Below are 19052 nucleotides of genomic sequence, written 5' to 3'. Positions count from 1 at the left end.
TTCTATATTTAACCCCATATATCCAAAATATTAGCATTTAATATGTAATCAAAATTATTAATGAAATACTGCACATTATTTTGTCATACTAATTCTTCAAATCTTGTATTTTATGTTTACAGTATTCAAGTGCTCCATGTAGCTAGTGGCTATTGATTGTACGGCACAGCTGTACCAGATTATCATAAGTTTCTGTAGTCCTTGACTAAACTCTTTACACTAAGAACTTCCATTGTTTCTTCTCCCTTTGGGCCCTGTAGTTTCTGTATTTATACCTTTACATAATTGACAGCTTTCTCAAGCTTTTGTTTTCTGGGCTGTCAAGGTTAGTCTTTGATTGTTCCTGCATTTTCAGTTTTGTGGCCTTGAAAGTATGTCCTGGGCGTCTATGACTTTAATAGTTAATCCCAGAAAACATTATGGTTCTGAAAATAAGATTCCCAAAGTGGACATTATTGTCAAACCAAAGGAAGACTAGCATTTGACACCTCTGTATACATGTCTCCTACTATTTTCTCTTCTTGGTAAGTGTAGTTGACATGTACTATCATATTAGTTTCAGGTATGTAACATAGTGATTTGACAATTATATATACTATGAAATGTTCACCACGATAAGTGTAGTTATCATCTGTCCTCATACAATGTTATTACAATATTATTGACTGTATTCCTTATGCTGTATTTTTCACCCATGCGACTTATTTATGTTATAACTAGAAATTTGTACCTCTTAATCTCCTTTAACTATTTTGCCCATCCCCTGACCCCCTCTGTTCTAGCAACCACCAGTTTGTTTTCTGTATTAGTCTATTTCTGTTTTTGTTTATTTTGTTTTTAGGTTCCACATGTGAGGGAAATCATATGGTATGTCTTTTCTGTCTGACGTTTCACTTAGCACCATATTCTCTAGGTCCGACCATGTTGTCATGAATGGCAAGATTTCATTCTTTTTTATGGCTAAGTAATAGTCCATTGTCTGTCTGTCTGTCTCACATCTTCTTTATCCATTCATCTATCAATGTACACTTATTTTGCTTCCATATTTTTTTTAAAAATTTTTTTTTCCAACGTTTATTTATTTTTGGGACAGAGAGAGACAGAGCATGAACGGGGGAGGGGCAGAGAGAGAGGGAGACACAGAATCGGAAACAGGCTCCAGGCTCTGAGCCATCAGCCCAGAGCCCGACGCGGGGCTCGAACTCCCGGACCGTGAGATCGTGACCTGGCTGAAGTCGGACGCTTAACCGACTGCGCCACCCAGGCGCCCCTGCTTCCATATTTTGACTATTGTAAATAATGCTGCAGTAAGCATCAGGGTGCATATGTCTTTTTGAATTAGTGTTTTCGGGTTTTTTTTGAGGAAAAAAACCCAGAAGTAGAATTACAGGGTTGTATGGTCTGGCCATTTTCTTAATAGGATCATTTTCAAATCATTATAATCTCTTTTTTATAGATACTACAGGAAGAGGAGATGTTGAAATGAGTACTTCTTCTGTAAGAGTAGTACTTAATAGAAATGACATCTAAAACTCTAACTAAGCTTTTGAACAGTATTAAAATGGAAGCCTACAAGTTCCAACAGTTATTTTATTACTTATATGCTGCTATAGTTGATGACTATATCTCTTTGTTCTTAAGAGATAGGAGGTTGACAGTACAGAAGCCAACCAAATTCTGCCTTCTTTTTCTCTATACCAAAATCGCCTGTGAGAATCTCTTCATAACGGTTTGGAAAACTTTGAAAGAGGATATTGAAACGGCTCAGTTTTTACTTATTGATTTATTTATTTTTCACAGTGAGCTTCTGATCTAATTTAAGCTGTATTTGTACCACAGTTGTCATCTGGATGTGCAAATGTGTTGTAAAACTAAAAGAAATTTTCAGGATTCCCTAGATGTTTGACAAATTATTTATATGGCTGCAATGTAGTATGCTCCTATTCCAAGAGCTGCTTATCCATTTTAAAGGATTTCCAATTATGATTTAATGTTAATTTGTGAGTGAGCCTGTGACCTGTGCAAAGTTGTCAGGAGTAAAATTTTACTCCTGTGTAAGCAGAGTCCTCTAAGATGCTGGACCTGGGAACTTCTTAGTAAGTCCTAATCCAGAAGTTTCAAGCATTTATTCTCTGTGTCTAATAGGACCAAACCATGAAGCTGGTTGAAAGTTCAGGCTGTCCTGCTTTGGATTGTCCAGAGTCTCATCAGATTACCTTGTCTCATAGCTGTTGCAAAGTTTGTAAAGGTAAGACATTTTTGTAAAGTAAGATCCGTGAGCATGAGTCATTGTTGGAATCAAGTTTAACTGACATGAAATAAAAATTTTTATAAGCAAGTTATTTCCAAAGAATAACAGTATTTCCTTAAATTGTTTCCCAATTTAGTAGACAGTAGGTAGTCACAGGATATTTATTATGATTATTGAATTAAAATCAAGGTGTTTCCATACATCTTTGCTATGTGTCTTATACCTATCTCAGGTTCTGGGTCTTTGAATTTCTCTCTGCGTGCTGGTTCTGAGTCAGCGTGACACTGCTGGAGAAATTGACACAACGGGGCTGAGATATTTTATTAGTCTTCTTTTTCCTTTCTCTTTTTTCTTTTTGTTTTTCATTTGGTTATTTTTTTGGTTTACTCTTTCTCTTTTGTTTATTTTTGTAATTGACTTCGCATAATTTTTTAAAGGTGTTTATTTTGAGATAGAAAGTGAGTATACAGGTGTAAGCAGGGGAGGGGCAGAGAAAAAGGGAGAGACAGAATCCCAAGCGGGCTTTGGACTGTTCAGTGCAGAGTCCGACACAGGGCTCAAACTCACGAACTGTGAGATCATGACCTGAGCCAAAATCAAGAGTTAGATGCTTAACCAACTGAGCCACCCAGGTATCCCACTCATGGACACCTATGCTCCTCAAAAGTGTGAGGCCATCAGACATGCATTGCTCATTCTGTGTTGCCTCTGTGGTGATAAGCCTAGGACCAATAAGTAGAAAGGGCTTAGATTTTCAGTTAACTATAAAGAAAAAAGTAAAATTTGATCTACTCATACATGCATTGGGTTGCCTCAGGAGTCAGTGAGTTTTCCATCACTAACTTAATATTCTATGCTAAGTTCTAAAACTTGGTATTTTATTGTAGATTCAAAAATTAAACTAAAAGATTGATGATGTGCAGTTCTTTAAGATCCTTACCAGTAGCAAGATTATATGTGCCTTTCTGTACATGTCTTCCTTGATTTATGATGTGGCTATGTGTTTGTAACCCCATAAGTTGAAAATATTTTGTCAAAAATGCATTTGAATACATCTCACCTATTGAATATCATAGGTTAGCCTCGCCTATAGTCAGTGTCCTCAGAACGCTGAAAGGCATACCTCATTTTATTATGCTTCACTTTATTGTACTTTGTAGATAATGTGTTTTTATAAATTGAAGTTTGTGGCTACACTATGTCTAGTGAGTCTATTGGCCCTATTTTTCCAACAGCATTTGCTCTCTTCATGTTTGTGTCACATTTTGGTAGATCTCACAATATCTCAAATTTTTTCATTATTATATTTGTTACGGTGATCTGTGATCAGTGATTACAACTTGCTGAAAGCTCAGAAGATGGCTAGCATTTTTCAGCAATGGGGCATTTAAAAATTAAGATATGTACATTTTTTAGACATAATTCTATTGCATAATTAATAGACTACAATATAGTGTAAATATAACTTTTCTATGCACCAGGAAACCAAGAATTTACTTGAATTGCTTTATTGAGATTTTTGCTATATTGAGGTGGCCTGGAACTGAACCCACAGTATCTCTGAGGTATGCCTGTACATTAGCTTACAGCTGGGAAAAATCCTCTAATACCAAATCTGTTTTATAATAAACTGTTGAATATCTCATGTAACTTATTGAAAGCTGTAATGGAAGTGAAAACACAATGGCTGTATGGACACAAGATGGTTGTATCAGTGGTTTACCCTTGTGATTACATGACTGACTTGGAGCTGTCATTCACTGTCCCTACCAGCCTCATGAGTGAGGATTGTACCATTTATCATTAGCCCAGGAAAAGATCAAAATTCAAAATTCAAAGTACAGTTTCTACTGGATGTATATCACTTTTGCTCATTATAAAGTTGAAAACTTACAAGCCAAACCATCCTAAGTCGGGTCTGTCTGTATTTTATTGAAATTATCATTTGTGAATCTCTCTCCTTTATTAGACTATGCACCATGAGAACAGGGCTAGCTCTTAATATTCACCTCTATATCCTTAACACCTAGTATGACACCAGGGATGTTGTAGATGCTCATAATTGATATAGTTGGTACTGTATAGGGTACTTCCCTGTATGACCTATTAGCTCTTTTTGAATAATGGCTTTTATGATGATGCAAGGGAAAGTTTAAATGGGGTGGGTGGGAGAAAAAGAAAAAGAAACTATAAAACATGTACCATTATATTTCTTTTATACCTTGTCTATTAAAAGCAGACATAATATCCCTGTCCCATTTTTTAAATTTTATTTTTATTTATTTTGAGAGAGAGACAAAGAGCAACTGGGAGATGGGCAGAGAGAGAGAGGGAGAGAGAGAGAACCCCAAGTAGGCCCCATACTGTCAGCACAGAACACGATGTGGGGCTCAATCTCATGAACCTTGAAATCATGACCTGAGCTGAAACCAAGACTTGGACACTCAACCCACTGAGCCACCCAGGCCCCCATCTTTAACAGAGTGGTGCAGTTTTGTTTTGTTTTGTTTTCCTTTTAGCTCTTTCATCCATTCATTCAATTAAGAGTTTTAAAGTCTCAGTTCTGTGAAAGGCTATTTGGGCATTTCAAAGTGGTTTAAGACTTCGTCTACCAAGTATCGGTCCACTTTCAAGTTTTCAAAACAGCTCTCAGCAGCTAAGGAACACTACTAAAAAAGATTATATCAAGTAGATAGAAAGGCCATTTCAGTTTTCATCTTCACGTTGCCTGAGCCAGCATCTTGAACAGAGCATGTGTGGAACTTGATATGAATCAAGAATGCACATGGGGCTCCTGTGTGGCTCAGTTGGTTAAGCAACTGACTTAAGCTCAGGTGATGATCTCACAGTTTGTGAGTTTGAGCCCCATGTCAGGCTCTGTGCTGACAGCCTGCTTCAGATTCTGTGTCTCCCTCTCTCCCTCTCTGTCCCCCTCCTACTCGCTCTCTGTCTGTCTCTGTCTCTCAAACATTAAAAAAAAAAAAAAAAAAAAAAAGAATGCACATTCCACTCATTTGATTTGGGAGCTGGACGCACCCTGCAGCCTGACTAGAGTTTCTTTGGCAACCAAAGGTAGACTAAACCAGTGCTTCTCAAGTTTCAGTGTGCATCAGATGACATGGGGATCTTATTAAAATGTAGATCCTACTGCAGTGGGTCTGGCTCGGAGCCAAAAACACCTGTGTGTCTAATAAGCTCCCAGATGATACTGATATTACTGGTCAGTGAGACTACATTTGGAGTTGCTAGCTATTCCTGCATGCTAAATTGCCCCAAAGCTCAGTGGTTTAAAACAACAGCTATTATTTTATATTCTGCAATATTGTGTCAGGCATTTAGGCAGGTGATTCTTTTGAAACATGGTGTTAACTCGGGTCACTCAGCTAGGCTGGGCTAGAAGGTTCAAGATGGCCTCACTATACTCACTATACGCTAAGCATCTCAGTAGGGATGACAGGAAGACTGGGTACATCTGAAACCCTCTCCTTCTGCATGTAATCTCAGGACTTCTTAAATGGTGGTTTTGAGCTCTTAAAGACTAGGTCTGGAACTGACACAGCATCACTTCTACCATATTCCTCTGGTCGAAAGAGTTATAAGCCAGCCCAGAATCAAGAGGGGTGGGGGTAATAGACCCCATCATGATAAGAGTGTTAAAAATTTGTGGCCATCTTTAATCCCCTGGAAGTATCCAGGAGCTACTTAGAGATTTGGGAGGTAAACAGCCTCTCAAGAGGTCTAGAAATTAGACAAGGTTGGCTAGGACAAGATTTGAGTGAGTAGCTGAGATAAGACCTTTCAGATATCAAAAGAAGCCTTGATCACATCCATTTATTTTTAACAGAGCCCTGATACATTGCAAAAAACAAGTTAAGAAATGGAAATGCTAGCTACAAAAGTTGTTATATTTAAATTGTTTGTAGTTTTAAAAATTAATGTGTTTACACAACACACTCAAAATACAGTGATGAAATATACTGTGACCAACACCTCCTCCCCCTGAGATTCTAATATAATTGATCAGAAATGGAACCATGGTATCACCATTAAAACAAAATAAAACAAAACAACAACAAAAAACACCTCTCCTATTAATTTTTTTTTTTTTTTTTTACACAGCCATGATTGAGAACTACTAGCTTACATAATGCTGGAACTAAAATTGGACAAGTTGGTTCTTCTTGAAACATTAAGCACCATTTATAATAAAGATTGCTTTAATTTCTGATTTCAAATATATAGAATAAACAAATGCGTTTCCTGGCATTCCCTGACTTTTAAACTAGAAAAAGTCAGGTTCTTAAGGCTTAAATTTTGAGTTAACACCTACTCATATGTTGTGACAAATGTATTTGTAATATAATTGGCCTCCAGTTTCCAGGCCTGTCTGCCTAGTGCTAAGGATGCTGCGTTCACATCCGAAAAAAGTCAGTTTTGCAATAACGGTCACTAAATATTCCCTGGGGGCAGAGCATGAGATGAAAGTGTTGGCCTTTCCACCAGAGGCTCAGCCAGTGCCAGAAACGAAGCTGTGCACCTAAATAAGAACCCAAATCTCTAGGCACCAAATCCAATCCAACCAAGACTGTTTTTTGGTACTCTGCAACTGGGGATCTTATGTCATAGTAGCTCAGGAGCAGTGTAGCAGGACTGGTCTTTTCACTTTTTTCATGTTTGAGAGCCTCTTCAAGGTTATAGCGAATTACAACATGACAGAGACTTGGTGATACAGTAAGGACTCTGACTCAGAAAGATACAGAAATTATATTATTTTTGTAGAATTTTGCAGAATTTTTGTATCTGCATCTCTTCCTTTTTCTTCCTCTCTTGGCAACACCTTTCTCTGTTTGCAATACCAGTAAGTTCTCCTCCCTGGATGCCCCACTTTAATTTAGCATTTACTTCATCAAGTCCTATAAGTAGTAGGGACATCTATATGTAGAAGGTTCAGTGGGTATAGATTTTCTCCCAACTTCTGGATAATACAGTTTCCCACATTATTCAATTATACCTTCATGATTCTTGTTGTATATGTATTACTAATAACATAATTTAGTTAATTTTCTTATATATACTGTTAGTCACTCATTTTTCAAAAATTTAGCTTCATTCCAAACAATGGTATCCATAAAATAATGGCATTATTTGTTAGATTCACATATTTTTAATACACACTAAAAGAAATCCATTGCAGGTTGTGCTTTTTAAAAAGTATACATCTATGCACATGAAACATAATTTTGGAAAAATCACTATTATCCATAATCCTGCAAATAATATCTAAATAAGTTAGTAATCTTTTAGGTGTAAGTAATAAAATACCCAGTCCAACTGATGTAGGCAAGAAATGGAAAATACGGCTCCTATGAGAAGGTTTTTACAGCTCTGCAATCCTGCTCCTTTGCCTAGGTGGATCTCTGTTTGTCTCTTTTTTTTTTTTTTTTTTCAACATTTATTTATTTTTGGGACAGAGAGAGACAGAGCATGAACAGGGGAGGGGCAGAGAGAGAGGGAGACACAGAATCGGAAACAGGCTCCAGGCTCCGAGCCATCAGCCCAGAGCCTGACGCGGGGCTCGAACTCACGGACCGCGAGATCGCGACCTGGCTGAAGTCGGACGCTTAACCGACTGCGCCACCCAGGCGCCCCTCTGTTTGTCTCTTCTGAAGTGGCTTTATTTTCAGGCTTCCTGCGTTTTCAGCTAGACCACTGACATTCTTATGCTCGCATCATTATGATACTGGAGTAGGTGAAAGAAAAACTTAGTATCTTCAGGAGTTGAACAAAAGTCCCATAATTGAGTTTTAATCATCTTCATTAGCCTGAACTGGGTCATATGCCCAGACCTGAAGGAACTAATGTGTCCAGGTCCGTGGGATGCATTGATTATCCTGAGGGGCGGTACAGTCCCTCTTCCTGTCAGCACATGGGCTAACAATAGGGGTGAATGGTTCATCCAAACCAACCATGTGGGCTGTTTTTTTCCCCCCACAAAAAGAAGAAATAGACCTAGTGGACAAAAACCACCTTAAAGTTTATTATCTTTCTCCTGATTATTATGTATAACCTTTTATGTATGTTATTCTTACTCATAATCTTTTGTATTCACCCTTTCCTATTCAACCAGTTGTAGAGAAATGCATATTAATATTTTATAGAAAGATCTATACTTACCAAAAAACAGAGGACTTCATGTAAATTTGAAAAACTTATAAAAGGAATAGAAAAGTTGGTAGCTTTGAAATTTAAGTCCAAAGTGGGAAATAAAAGCTAGATTGTATTAGATTAGATTAGATTAGATCCATCCATCTATAACAAATACTTGAATTTTCTTCTGTGATAAGTATCTCAATGTATTTGGCTAGCGGCTTATTGGTAATACTCTAGTTGCTTTAATTATTAACAAATACTGTGCTATTATGTTTTTACATAGATGATCTCATTTGAACTTTACATTTTGGCGAGGTAGATATCATCTTAATTTTACAGATGAGGAAAAGGTTTTAAAGGTTAATTACTTTACACAAGTAGTAATTTACACAGCTAGTAAGTAATAGAGATTTGGTTGTAAATCCAGGTCTTTCAACTCCAAAAGCCAAGCACATATGACTAGAAATGCAAGTGTGGAGGTAGGGCTGTGGGTTTTTGCCATCTTATACTGAGTTTTTGAAGTTATTACCTATAGTTTGGAAACAACCCACTTTAACTGAATCTGAATTTTCTACCTATCAATAGGTAGTCTTTTGATACTGGCATTTGTATCTAAGCAGTAAAACAACCAATGGATTCAATCAATTTGTTGAGAAAATAAATAAAAATATCTATCTGACATTGTTTAGAGTAAATTAGAATTTGATTGACAAAAGTTTTAGCTTTCACGTCTCTGGGTTAATTAAAAAAAAACAAACATCTGATAAAAAGTAAAGGACTCCCTAGTTGAACCTCAAACAGTAAAGGTAGCATCACATCATTATCTTATAGTTGGAAAATTCTTGCAGCAATTAGATACTGCATGGTGAATGTATGCATGATATTCAATGCTGAGATAAGAGGTCTAAGCATTACTTACAGGTAAAATTGGAGAAGGAGTGTAATAGAGGTGGAATGGCCTAGAGAGTGATGGCATAGATTGGGCAAAGTCTGAAGAATGATAAGAGAAAATGCAGCAAAGGGAAAAATTGAAAGATAGTTTTGAAAAATATAAACTTATGAAAGAAAAATAAAAATGCCTTAGCACAATACCTGTTGTTAGTCACAGCCCTCTCAGTATTGTTGGAAACATTACAGGTGCAATTTTGCAGAGTTAGTACTGTGTTAGAACATGATCTCTTGATTCTGCGTGTAACTCAAGGAGTGGGCCAGTGTTTACAGTAACTTTGTTTTAATTTAGAATAAATATGAAGTGATTTCTTAGAGACTTTTCATTATAGATTGATGAGGAACTGAGCTATTGGGGTAGAAAATGAAGATGACTTTTAAACTGAAATTATTTCTTCTCAGGCATTGTAAAAAGACAATGGAATACATTTCAAGAAGTACGGTCTCAATTTAGTTACTTAAAGAAGAAGGAAAGAAAAAGACTTTAGGAGAAAACATTTTTAACTCTTTTTCTCTTCTTGAGAATGAACGTTTTACTTATAAAGGTTGGGCCTTACACATGAGAATGTAGATTGTGAGGAATCACGTCCAGAAAATTTAGTTGTCAAGTGATTTAAATGCCACTATTGACTATATATTGTTCTGGCCTTCATACCCCTTTGTTCTATTTTATTTCTGTAGAAATCACTAATTCATTTTTTTAATTTCCCTTTTTAATGCCATTATTGCATTTTGAGAGCATCACCCTTCTTAAGGCTTATGAAGTTGTACACACAACTTTTTACTATACATTGTAGTTGTACTTCATGGGGGATACGCTTTAACTGTGGGGTGATATTGAAAATAGTCATTACAGGCACCAGGCAATCAGAATGGACACCAACCACAGCACTGTGCCAGAGTATGCTGCTGGCTGTGGTACTATTTAGTCCCACCCTTTCACTGAATCACAGCCTTCTATGGTAATTTGGTTACAAGTAAGATGGGCCAGTGTAGAACTTTGATCTTCATGATTGGCTCAGGTGAAAAGTTTTTCCCTGACTATATGTGAGCAGATGAGTTTATTCTGAGCTACATGAAATACATTTTTCTAGTCCTCTTTTCTTCTGTACATGGACTGAAATTGTAATTCATTAGACAGTGTAAAACGAGATAGATAACTTATGCATCAGGCAATTGGAAAATTGTTTGAATGATGTACAATCATGTAATTTCCATTTAGTATGGAGTCCAGTGTTTAAACTTTTCATTTCCGCATCTTAGGTCTTTGAACAAGGGATTCACACAGGCAGAAGAGATCCTAAGAAATTACACGTGACTGGTACCACTGTTTATAAAATGTTCCATTTTTTTCCATCCTCTCATAAAGACTCTGGAATCTGTGAAATCTTTGTAATTCATAACTTTTTCCCCTTCTTTTGAGTGGACATCCTCTGCCTTGCAGATTTCCAGAGACAATTAAAGTGATATAATTTTCATTTTTGACACATTTACAATTTTTTTTAAAGGATGTCAGGCTGTTTCATTTCTTAAGTACACAATGTTCATATTTCATCCAGCCCAGGGCTGTATTATCCATAGTACTGATAATGTTCAACCTCTAATTCACAGATTACTTTCTCACTGAATTATCTTTTTTTTAAGTTTATACATTTATTTTTAAGAGAGAGACAGAGACAGTGAGAGGGGGAAGGGCAGAGATAGAGAGGGAGAGAGAAAATCTCAAGCAGGCTCTGCACAGCACGGAGCCTGATGTGGGGCTCGAACTCACAAAACATGAGATTATGACCTGAGCAGAAACAAAGAGTTGGACACTTAACCAACTAAGCCACCCAGGCACCTCCTGAGTTGTCTTTTATATTGTAAATCTTCATTTTGGACTCCATGGATCTCTCTTTGTTCCAGATATTTGGAGGGCTATACTTCAAATATCAGGGACTAGAAAACCTAAAGTCAGAAGGAAGACATAGGAGACAGAATTAACTTGAAGTAGGAAACACCTGAGTTAAACATAAACACCTTTTAGTACACATAGCATGTGGTTCTCTAACAATGGATGAAGGTATCAATTTAAAAAATAATTTAGGGAAAAATGGCTTCTAAATCAAAGGGAGTATTTAGTCAGCAAAATTTATTCATTTTTGTCATATTTTCATTTACCTTAATAAGTTTCTTTTTTCTTGTAGGTTATGACTTTTGTTCTGAAAGGCATAACTGCATGGAGAATTCTGTCTGCAGAAATCTGAATGACAGGGCCGTTTGTACCTGTCGAGATGGTTTTAGGGCTCTTCGAGAGGACAATGCCTACTGTGAAGGTAATCCTTGTAATGATGTGTAGCTCAGCTGTTTAAATTTCCTAGGATTACTGCATGCAAAATTTATTAATTTCCCAGGTTGTCAAGTTGATGGGCCCATTAAAAGCAGTGAATTTAATTTGAAGCATATTAATCAGCTAAAAATAATTATCTTTCAAATTAAAGTTTTTTAGCTATCTGCTATATGTCAGACTAATAAGTTATATGGCTGGTTTCTTGAATTAAAATAATACTTCCACTGTGAAATTGCCTTTCTTTTTTCATAATTAGATATTCAGATAGTTCACATATTGACATGATTACTGTGGCTTGCAGTTAGAATTGTAGTCAGATTTTTCCAATGTTGTTGAACAAAAGCAATCAATTAACAGGAAGATAAAGTACCACTGCTATCTTTGTTTGCTACTGTGAGTAATCTCAGTGGTTGTATTAATGCTCCGTGGTATTTAGTAAATAGCTCCAGTGGAGTAAATAGATGCCTAGTTATTTTTTTAGAATCTTAAACTAATATCCACGGTAGTTTATTCTCTCATGGAAACAGTCCAGATACTGTGAGGAGGCCCTTGACATTCACAAATACTGTTCAGGAAAGACCCTGGAAGTCCATGAGATGTAGTAATTTATTACTTCCCTGAGGCACAGATTTAGATGATTCTCATTAAATATGTGACTAGCTAGTGGGTCTTGCAAGTAAGAACACTGACACAGTGGTGTTTGGACATTTGGAGGGTTCTAGACTTATCCTTTCCAAATGTCAAGAATGTGCCATTGGTCCTTGGAGACAGAAAACCTCTAAGGTATAAACTTGCCAGCCTCTGTTTAGCTACACGATAATTTATTGGCCCTTGGGAAACCAATTTCTGTTGTTTCTCTTAGCTTTCAATAAATTTTCTCTGCCTTAAAAGTTGGTATTTATTTTTAAAATTGACCTTTTTTTTCCAAAGTATTTCTTTAAATGCTTCTGATTCAGTCCAAAAGAGACCATTATATTTTTGCTGAAAGATAGGTCTTTCCTTCTCCATTTATGATGCAGATTTTTAAAAAAATGCTCATTTTGAAACTTAGTAGTGTATTTTCATTATAATATTTGAGATCTCTAACATGTAATAAGCCCCACTGATACTGTCAAAATGTGTAACACGAAACCACATGATATAAATTCATGTAATACCTCTTTCTGGATCTTAATTTTCTGATCATTATTTTTATTTTGAGCTTCTGCTTTTGTTGTTGTGGTTAAGTATGTGCACTCATGTAATAAAGATTTAGTGAGCACCTATTGTATACCAACACTTTTCTAGGTACTGGGTAGTGAATAGTGAATAAGACTAAAAAGTTTCCTGTGTTCAGATCTCACATTCTAGGGGGAAGACAGAGAATAAGTGGTAACCATAGAAATAGAGAAGGCAGTTTCAGGTAGTAATAAATAATAGGAATAAAATGAAACAGGATGATGTGATAGAGAATGATTGGGGGTTAATTTAGATGAGATGGTCAGGGAAAGTCTGTGGGGTTGATGGAGACGAGTTGACAGTTGACTTGAGATTTGATGATAAGGAAACAGCATAGAAAGATCTGGAACAGAGCATTTCAAGCAGGAGCAATAGCAAGTAGAAAACCCCTAAGTGGGAACTATCTTGGATGTTCTAGAAACTGAAAGAAAGGATAATGTGATGCAGCAGAGGAGTCAGTTAAGATGCAATCGAAGAATGAAGTAGGGGCCAGGTATTTTAGGGAGGCTTGTAAGGATTTTAGGTTCATCTCAAATAGGGGAGTGATATACTTGTATTGAAAAGGATGGCTCTGGCTGCAGTGCCTTAAATTAACTAAATTGTAGATTATGGGTTAAATATGGTGGGGAGGAAGAGACATAAATAGGAAGACCAGTTGGGAGGCTTTTGCAGTAGTTTAGGCAAAGATGTTGGTGGTCTGGATTAAGAAAATGATAAGGGAGATAAAGAGGAGGAAGCGTGTTCTTGGTGTTGTTTTGAAAATAGAGCCAACAGTACTTGCAGACAGTTTATTGTGGAGGAGAATTGAGAAGGGATTAAAGGAGTTTGAACAACACATGGATGACGTTGCTGTTTATTGAGACAGGTAAGAGTTTAAGAGAAGAGGGCAGAGATTTAGATTAAATAACTTTTTAATGCAACCTGTTGAAAATGGGTTTTTATCATTGTTATGTATAAATGTATAGCACAAATGAGCAGCTACTTTGCATTCTGAATGGATCATACTGAAAGATGGTTTGTAAATTTCTTCACATTATTTTTTTGTCATTTAAAGATAAAAATCTTCAAAAGTTAAGAAAATGATGGAAAAACTTGGTTTATTACAGAGATCTTGAATTTTTCATGATGAGGACTTTTAATATTGTATCTTTCATTATTCATGTTAAGAGGTTATCCTTTTTCCAGTATTTTGTATTTCCAGTATTTCCAGTATCCTTTTTCCAGTATTTTGATCAAATTTGGTTTTCCTTTTCATTCTGTTATTGTTGTTAACTTTAAGGATATTTGACTTCTTAGAAGCAACATTTAAAAATTATGCAATGGTTCATGTTGTCTATCAGATGGTCTACAGAATTCTGGTCCTCTAAGAAATTAGACTTATGATTATATACAAAAATAAGCAAGTAATAATTTGTAAGTGATATACATTATGTTTATTAAATCTGTAGGGTTGTTTTAATGGTAAAACTGTAATTGAGATTATTGATTTTTACCACAGTTTACCTATCAGGTTTAAAATAGCGCTGTTAAATGTTGGAGTTCATTTGTTCATTTGGCAAACATTTATTGAATGCCTTCTTTGTTCAAGGCTACACTAGAGGTGAAACAGTAGATAAGACATACATAACTGATATTATCTCAGTCAAGAAATATAACATCCAGTTCATTACACAAAAGAGCATTTAATTTCACATGTGGCAAATGCCCTGAAAGAGAAATAGGTTAACAAGAGTCTGATCTGGGTGGGTGGGAGTGCTTGAAGAAAATTGTTTGTTTGTTTGTTTGTTTCCAAAATCTAAAGATTAAGTAAACATCAGCTAGGCATAGAAGTAAGGATGGGAAAGAAGGGAATTTGCCAAGTAGAGGACTCAGCAGGCCTCCAGGCCTCCAGGTGGTGAGAAACACTTTGTAAGAATCGATAGAAGGCAGAGAGCAAAGGGAGAAGTGCCTGATGAAATGGATGAAGGGCAGCATGGCCTTGAAGGGCACAGTAAGGACTAAATAAGGGTTTCATGCTAAGAACAAAGGGGTAGGCAATGAAAGTTTTTAAGGAGTGAAGTGCCTTGATCACATTTGTGTTTTAAATAAATCACTTCAGCTTTAGGCTGAATGGAGGTAAGACTGGATGTGGGAAACCAGTGGATATGGGAAACTAGTGAATGAGAGACAGTGGTGGCTTGCATTAAAAATGGAAATGGAGATGTGGATGCGTTTGAGATCATTTGTGAGGTAAAACTAGTCCTGCTGGTTAATGGGTGACAGGAGATGAGGAGGAGAGAGGTTTCAAGGTTGCTACCTAGGCTTCTTTGCCTGAGTAACAGGCAGATGGTGGTGCTACTTACTTAGGAAACAGACTGGGTGGGAAAATCACCAGGTTGCGTTGTGGTACCTATGGGACATCACAGCTGAGTACCCTGTTGAATATACTTGGATATGGAGTTCAGAGAAGTTTAAGTTGTACATAAAATTTGGGATTCTTTGGCATATAAATGGTAGCTGAAGAACTGCAAGAAATTGCCTGGGGAGTTTTTGAAAACTCCAGACTTTGAGCATTTTATAGAAAACATGATTTGGTGATGGAGACAGCAAAATTGTGGCTGAAATGTAGGAGGAGAGAAAAGAGAAGGTGGTGTTATAGGAACCAAGAGACAGAGAGAATTTCAAGAAGAAAGTGGAATGCTTCTTAGAGATCAATAAAGATGAAGACTGAGAGATGTCCTTTGCATGGAACTTTATGGATGACATTGAGGACAAGAGCAATAGCTAAATTGGGTGCAAAAGTGAGGACACAAGCCAATTGGGAGCACATTGAATATTGCATAATGGGAAAAAATGTATCTGATGAAGGGACAGAACTCCTTCTAGATGTTTTCTTATGAAGGGAAGGAGGAAGAGAGCAGTAGCTTAAAGGAAGTAGGGCTAAAGAAGCATTTTTCTTCCCTGTCTTCTTTTTTTCCTTTTTAAGTTCTGTCTCTCCTTTACCTCCAGTATCTCAGCCATGTAGATGATAACCTGTTGTTCATGAATGAGTTTCGAAATGCCTTAGGTATTTATAAACATGGTTTAATATTAGGATTTTATGATTGGATGTCTTGCCCACCTTTTAGATATAGTGGATATAAAATATTCAGAAGTATGTTGGCCTCCTTTGTATTTCTTATAAGCTATATATATGTTTACCATATTTCTTTTAAAAATTACGTATTCAATTCCATCCATTCAATGTCCCTCATTCGCTTTAGATTCTTAGTAAAATTTCAGTACTTCCCCTTCACTTCATCTCTTGTCAGTACATATAATCTGAAAGAGTTGTCAAAAATTAGTCTGGCCATCATGTTTTCCAGAATGGTTCTTTGCTACATGTCTTCATTCTAAAATGAAAATTATAGGAGCTTTTGATGTTTTGACTATATCTTCCTTCTTGACATTCCACTATTCACTATTGTGTTAGGACCACCTTGGCATTCCATTTTAGATAGTGTCTTCAGAAGTCATTCATATGTTAACTTTTTCTCTTTGGTGCATGATAGTTGCCAGGGATTACATTGTGTCAACCCAATAGTGCGTTATGTTGAAGAAGCTTTTTCTGGATTCCCAAACTCCTTAAACAGTTGGTGTTGTTGCTCTCCAAGCCTTTGGCATTACACAAGAACAGGAAAGTAATTTTGTACAAGTGAGTCATTCATATAGTTGCATATCACCTATAATTACTGAAATCAGTAATTGACGTCTTATTAAGTACTCAGATTAATGAGAATATAGGCGATTGTTTGGTATAATCTGAACTCCCTAGAGGAATAATCTCTTATTGATAGACCACTTTCTCTTGGATTCATTTAATCTCTTTCATTCTGACTGCTGCTGCCAGATATTTTTTACTTCCTGTCTCCCTCTACTTAGTTATTCTGTCTTTAGTGTCTCACTCCCTCCTGACCCAGCCAGGACCCATTCTCCAGATTAACGTTTACAAAACACCATTTCTTTTCTTTGAGAGCCCACAGTGCCTTCCAGTTCAGCACGTCAAGCTCCTTTGCTAAGGTTCCACGGTTCTCTGTTGCCTGAAGGCTCCAAGATTCTCTGTTGTCTGGCCTTTCAGTTATTCATCCATTAAGCCTTAGCAAGTCACCTAGAGCTATTTAATCAATTACTTGGCTCAGAATGGTTCATCTGTGTAATGGATTGAACTGTGTCCCTAAAATTCAGATGGTGAAGTTTGAAAACACAGTACCTCAGAAAGTGACCTTATTTGGAAATGGAACTGTTAACAAGTGTAATTAGTTAAGATGAAGTCATAGTGGAAAAGGGTGAGGTCCTACTCCAGTATGACTGTTGTCCTTATAAAATAGGAAAATGTAGACCCAGACACAGGGGGAGAATGTCATGTGAGCATGAAGGTAGAGATTGGAGTGATGCATCTACAAACTGAAGAACACGAAAGATTTCCAGGAAAGCCCCAGAAAGTAAGCAAGGGGCATGGAATAAATTGTCCTTCACAGCCCTAAGAAAAGAACCATCCCTCCAACACCTTGATTCTGGTCTATTAGCCTGCAGAATTGTGAGACAATAAATCTCTGTTGCTTAAGCCACCAGTTTGTGGTACTTTATTATGGTAGCTATAGCAAATTTCTATAATCTGGCAGAAATACCTTTTGCTTTTTGGTCTAATGCTTCATGATTTAATTATCCTTCCAGACTACTTATGTTTTATTTTCTTTCTGAACACTTTCGTGATGAATTAAGTACAAAGACTTAATTTCTCAAATCTATTTTTTTTAATTTTTTCTGACCAAAGAATGAATACCTTGTTCTGTACCGGTTTATATCCAATTGTCCAGTTGTAATATACTTTCTTATACACTATACAGTTTATTAAAGGACTGATACATGTATGCCTGTATATATAGGTCTCCCACCTATAAGTGTCTTGTGGTCATAAACTGTTTTATTTTCCTTGAATTCCTCTAAACTTCTAAAATAGAGATAGACAACGTAGAGTTTAAGAAATATTTGTTTGTTAATGGTTTTGAAATGCTTAGATATGCTGAACAGAGGGGCACCTTTAGGCTACCCCACCACTAAAGAATTATTGAGGACAAGCATTGAACTTACTGAATTGTGCTTATATTGCATAAGAAAGGCTAATGTCATATTGATTTTTATAGGTAAAAAGGAATTCAGTTGTTTTAAATTGGTATGTTTTGGCCTTTAAAAATTATTTTGAGTAGTGCAAGAAAAGGAATTCATTCATTTAGAACACTTGCTATTTGTTAAATTATATGTGCACTGATATATGGATAGTAAAAGGACCACAAATCCCAGAAATTTCCCCATCTCTATCTTGCTTTCACTGTACACTCTAAATTTTTACTTAAGATTTTAATTCTATCTAAAATGTGCAAACCAAGTCACTTGAACATTACACGTCTGGCAGGTAGAAGGTACTTAATTTAAATGCCACTGGAATGTGGAGATTAGAATCTTAATAAACATTTGTTTAGTGCCTGCTATGTGCCAGGCATGGCACACCTTCAAACATAAATTATAAGTTGTATTTAGATCTTTTCTTCTTTTCTTTCCACCTGTTACATCAAACACTATCTCCTCTCATCTCATTCCTGTCTTTTTAATGCAATCCTTTGGCTAATGATACCTCTTCTACCTTTTTTCTTGATACCTCTTCTACCTTTTTTCTTGTTCTGTATTTTTGGAGATTCTAACCCATGTGTGAAGTAATGTGAGCATAACTGTTAATGAACACAAGTAATTTCTCTATTCTTTTCTATTTTGTATTCTTCTTCTATTGTTTGTCAGTGGGGCTGTAATAAAAAGCACCACCTGCTACTAATAACCGTATGATTCTTTTTATTTATTTTTATTTTTTTTTAACGTTTATTTATTTTTGAGACAGAGAGAGACACAGCATGAACGGGGGAGGGTCAGAGGGAGAGGGAGACACAGAATTGGAAGCAGGCTCCAGGCTCTGAGCCATCAGCCCAGAGCCCGACGCGGGGCTTGAACTCGCGGACCGCGAGATCGTGACCTGAGCTGAAGTCGGACGCTCAGTCGACTGAGCCACCCAGGCGCCCCGTGATTCTTAAGAGACACTTAATATGCTTTATAGATACAGCATCTGATTTCTTCCAGAGGTCCTATGAT

General features: G+C 36.5%; 1 protein-coding gene across 4 annotated transcripts in view; it reads left to right on the top strand.

The window, feature by feature from the left end:
* NELL2 (neural EGFL like 2) overlaps positions 1-19052 on the top strand; it is a 338935-nt gene that overhangs the window by 141213 nt on the left and 178670 nt on the right. For all 4 annotated transcript variants that reach the window (XM_043563469.1, XM_043563471.1, XM_043563468.1 and 1 more), the window contains 2 exons: positions 2146-2248; positions 11536-11664. In XM_043563469.1, the coding sequence (XP_043419404.1) occupies positions 2146-2248; positions 11536-11664 (232 nt within the window). The remainder of the gene's footprint in view (positions 1-2145; positions 2249-11535; positions 11665-19052) is intronic.

This window comes from Prionailurus bengalensis, chromosome B4, assembly GCF_016509475.1.
Source record: "Prionailurus bengalensis isolate Pbe53 chromosome B4, Fcat_Pben_1.1_paternal_pri, whole genome shotgun sequence".
Classification (NCBI taxonomy): Eukaryota; Metazoa; Chordata; class Mammalia; order Carnivora; family Felidae; genus Prionailurus; species Prionailurus bengalensis.
The sequence above is the reverse complement of the archived record's forward strand: the minus strand, read 5'-3'. Positions and strand labels throughout refer to the sequence as shown.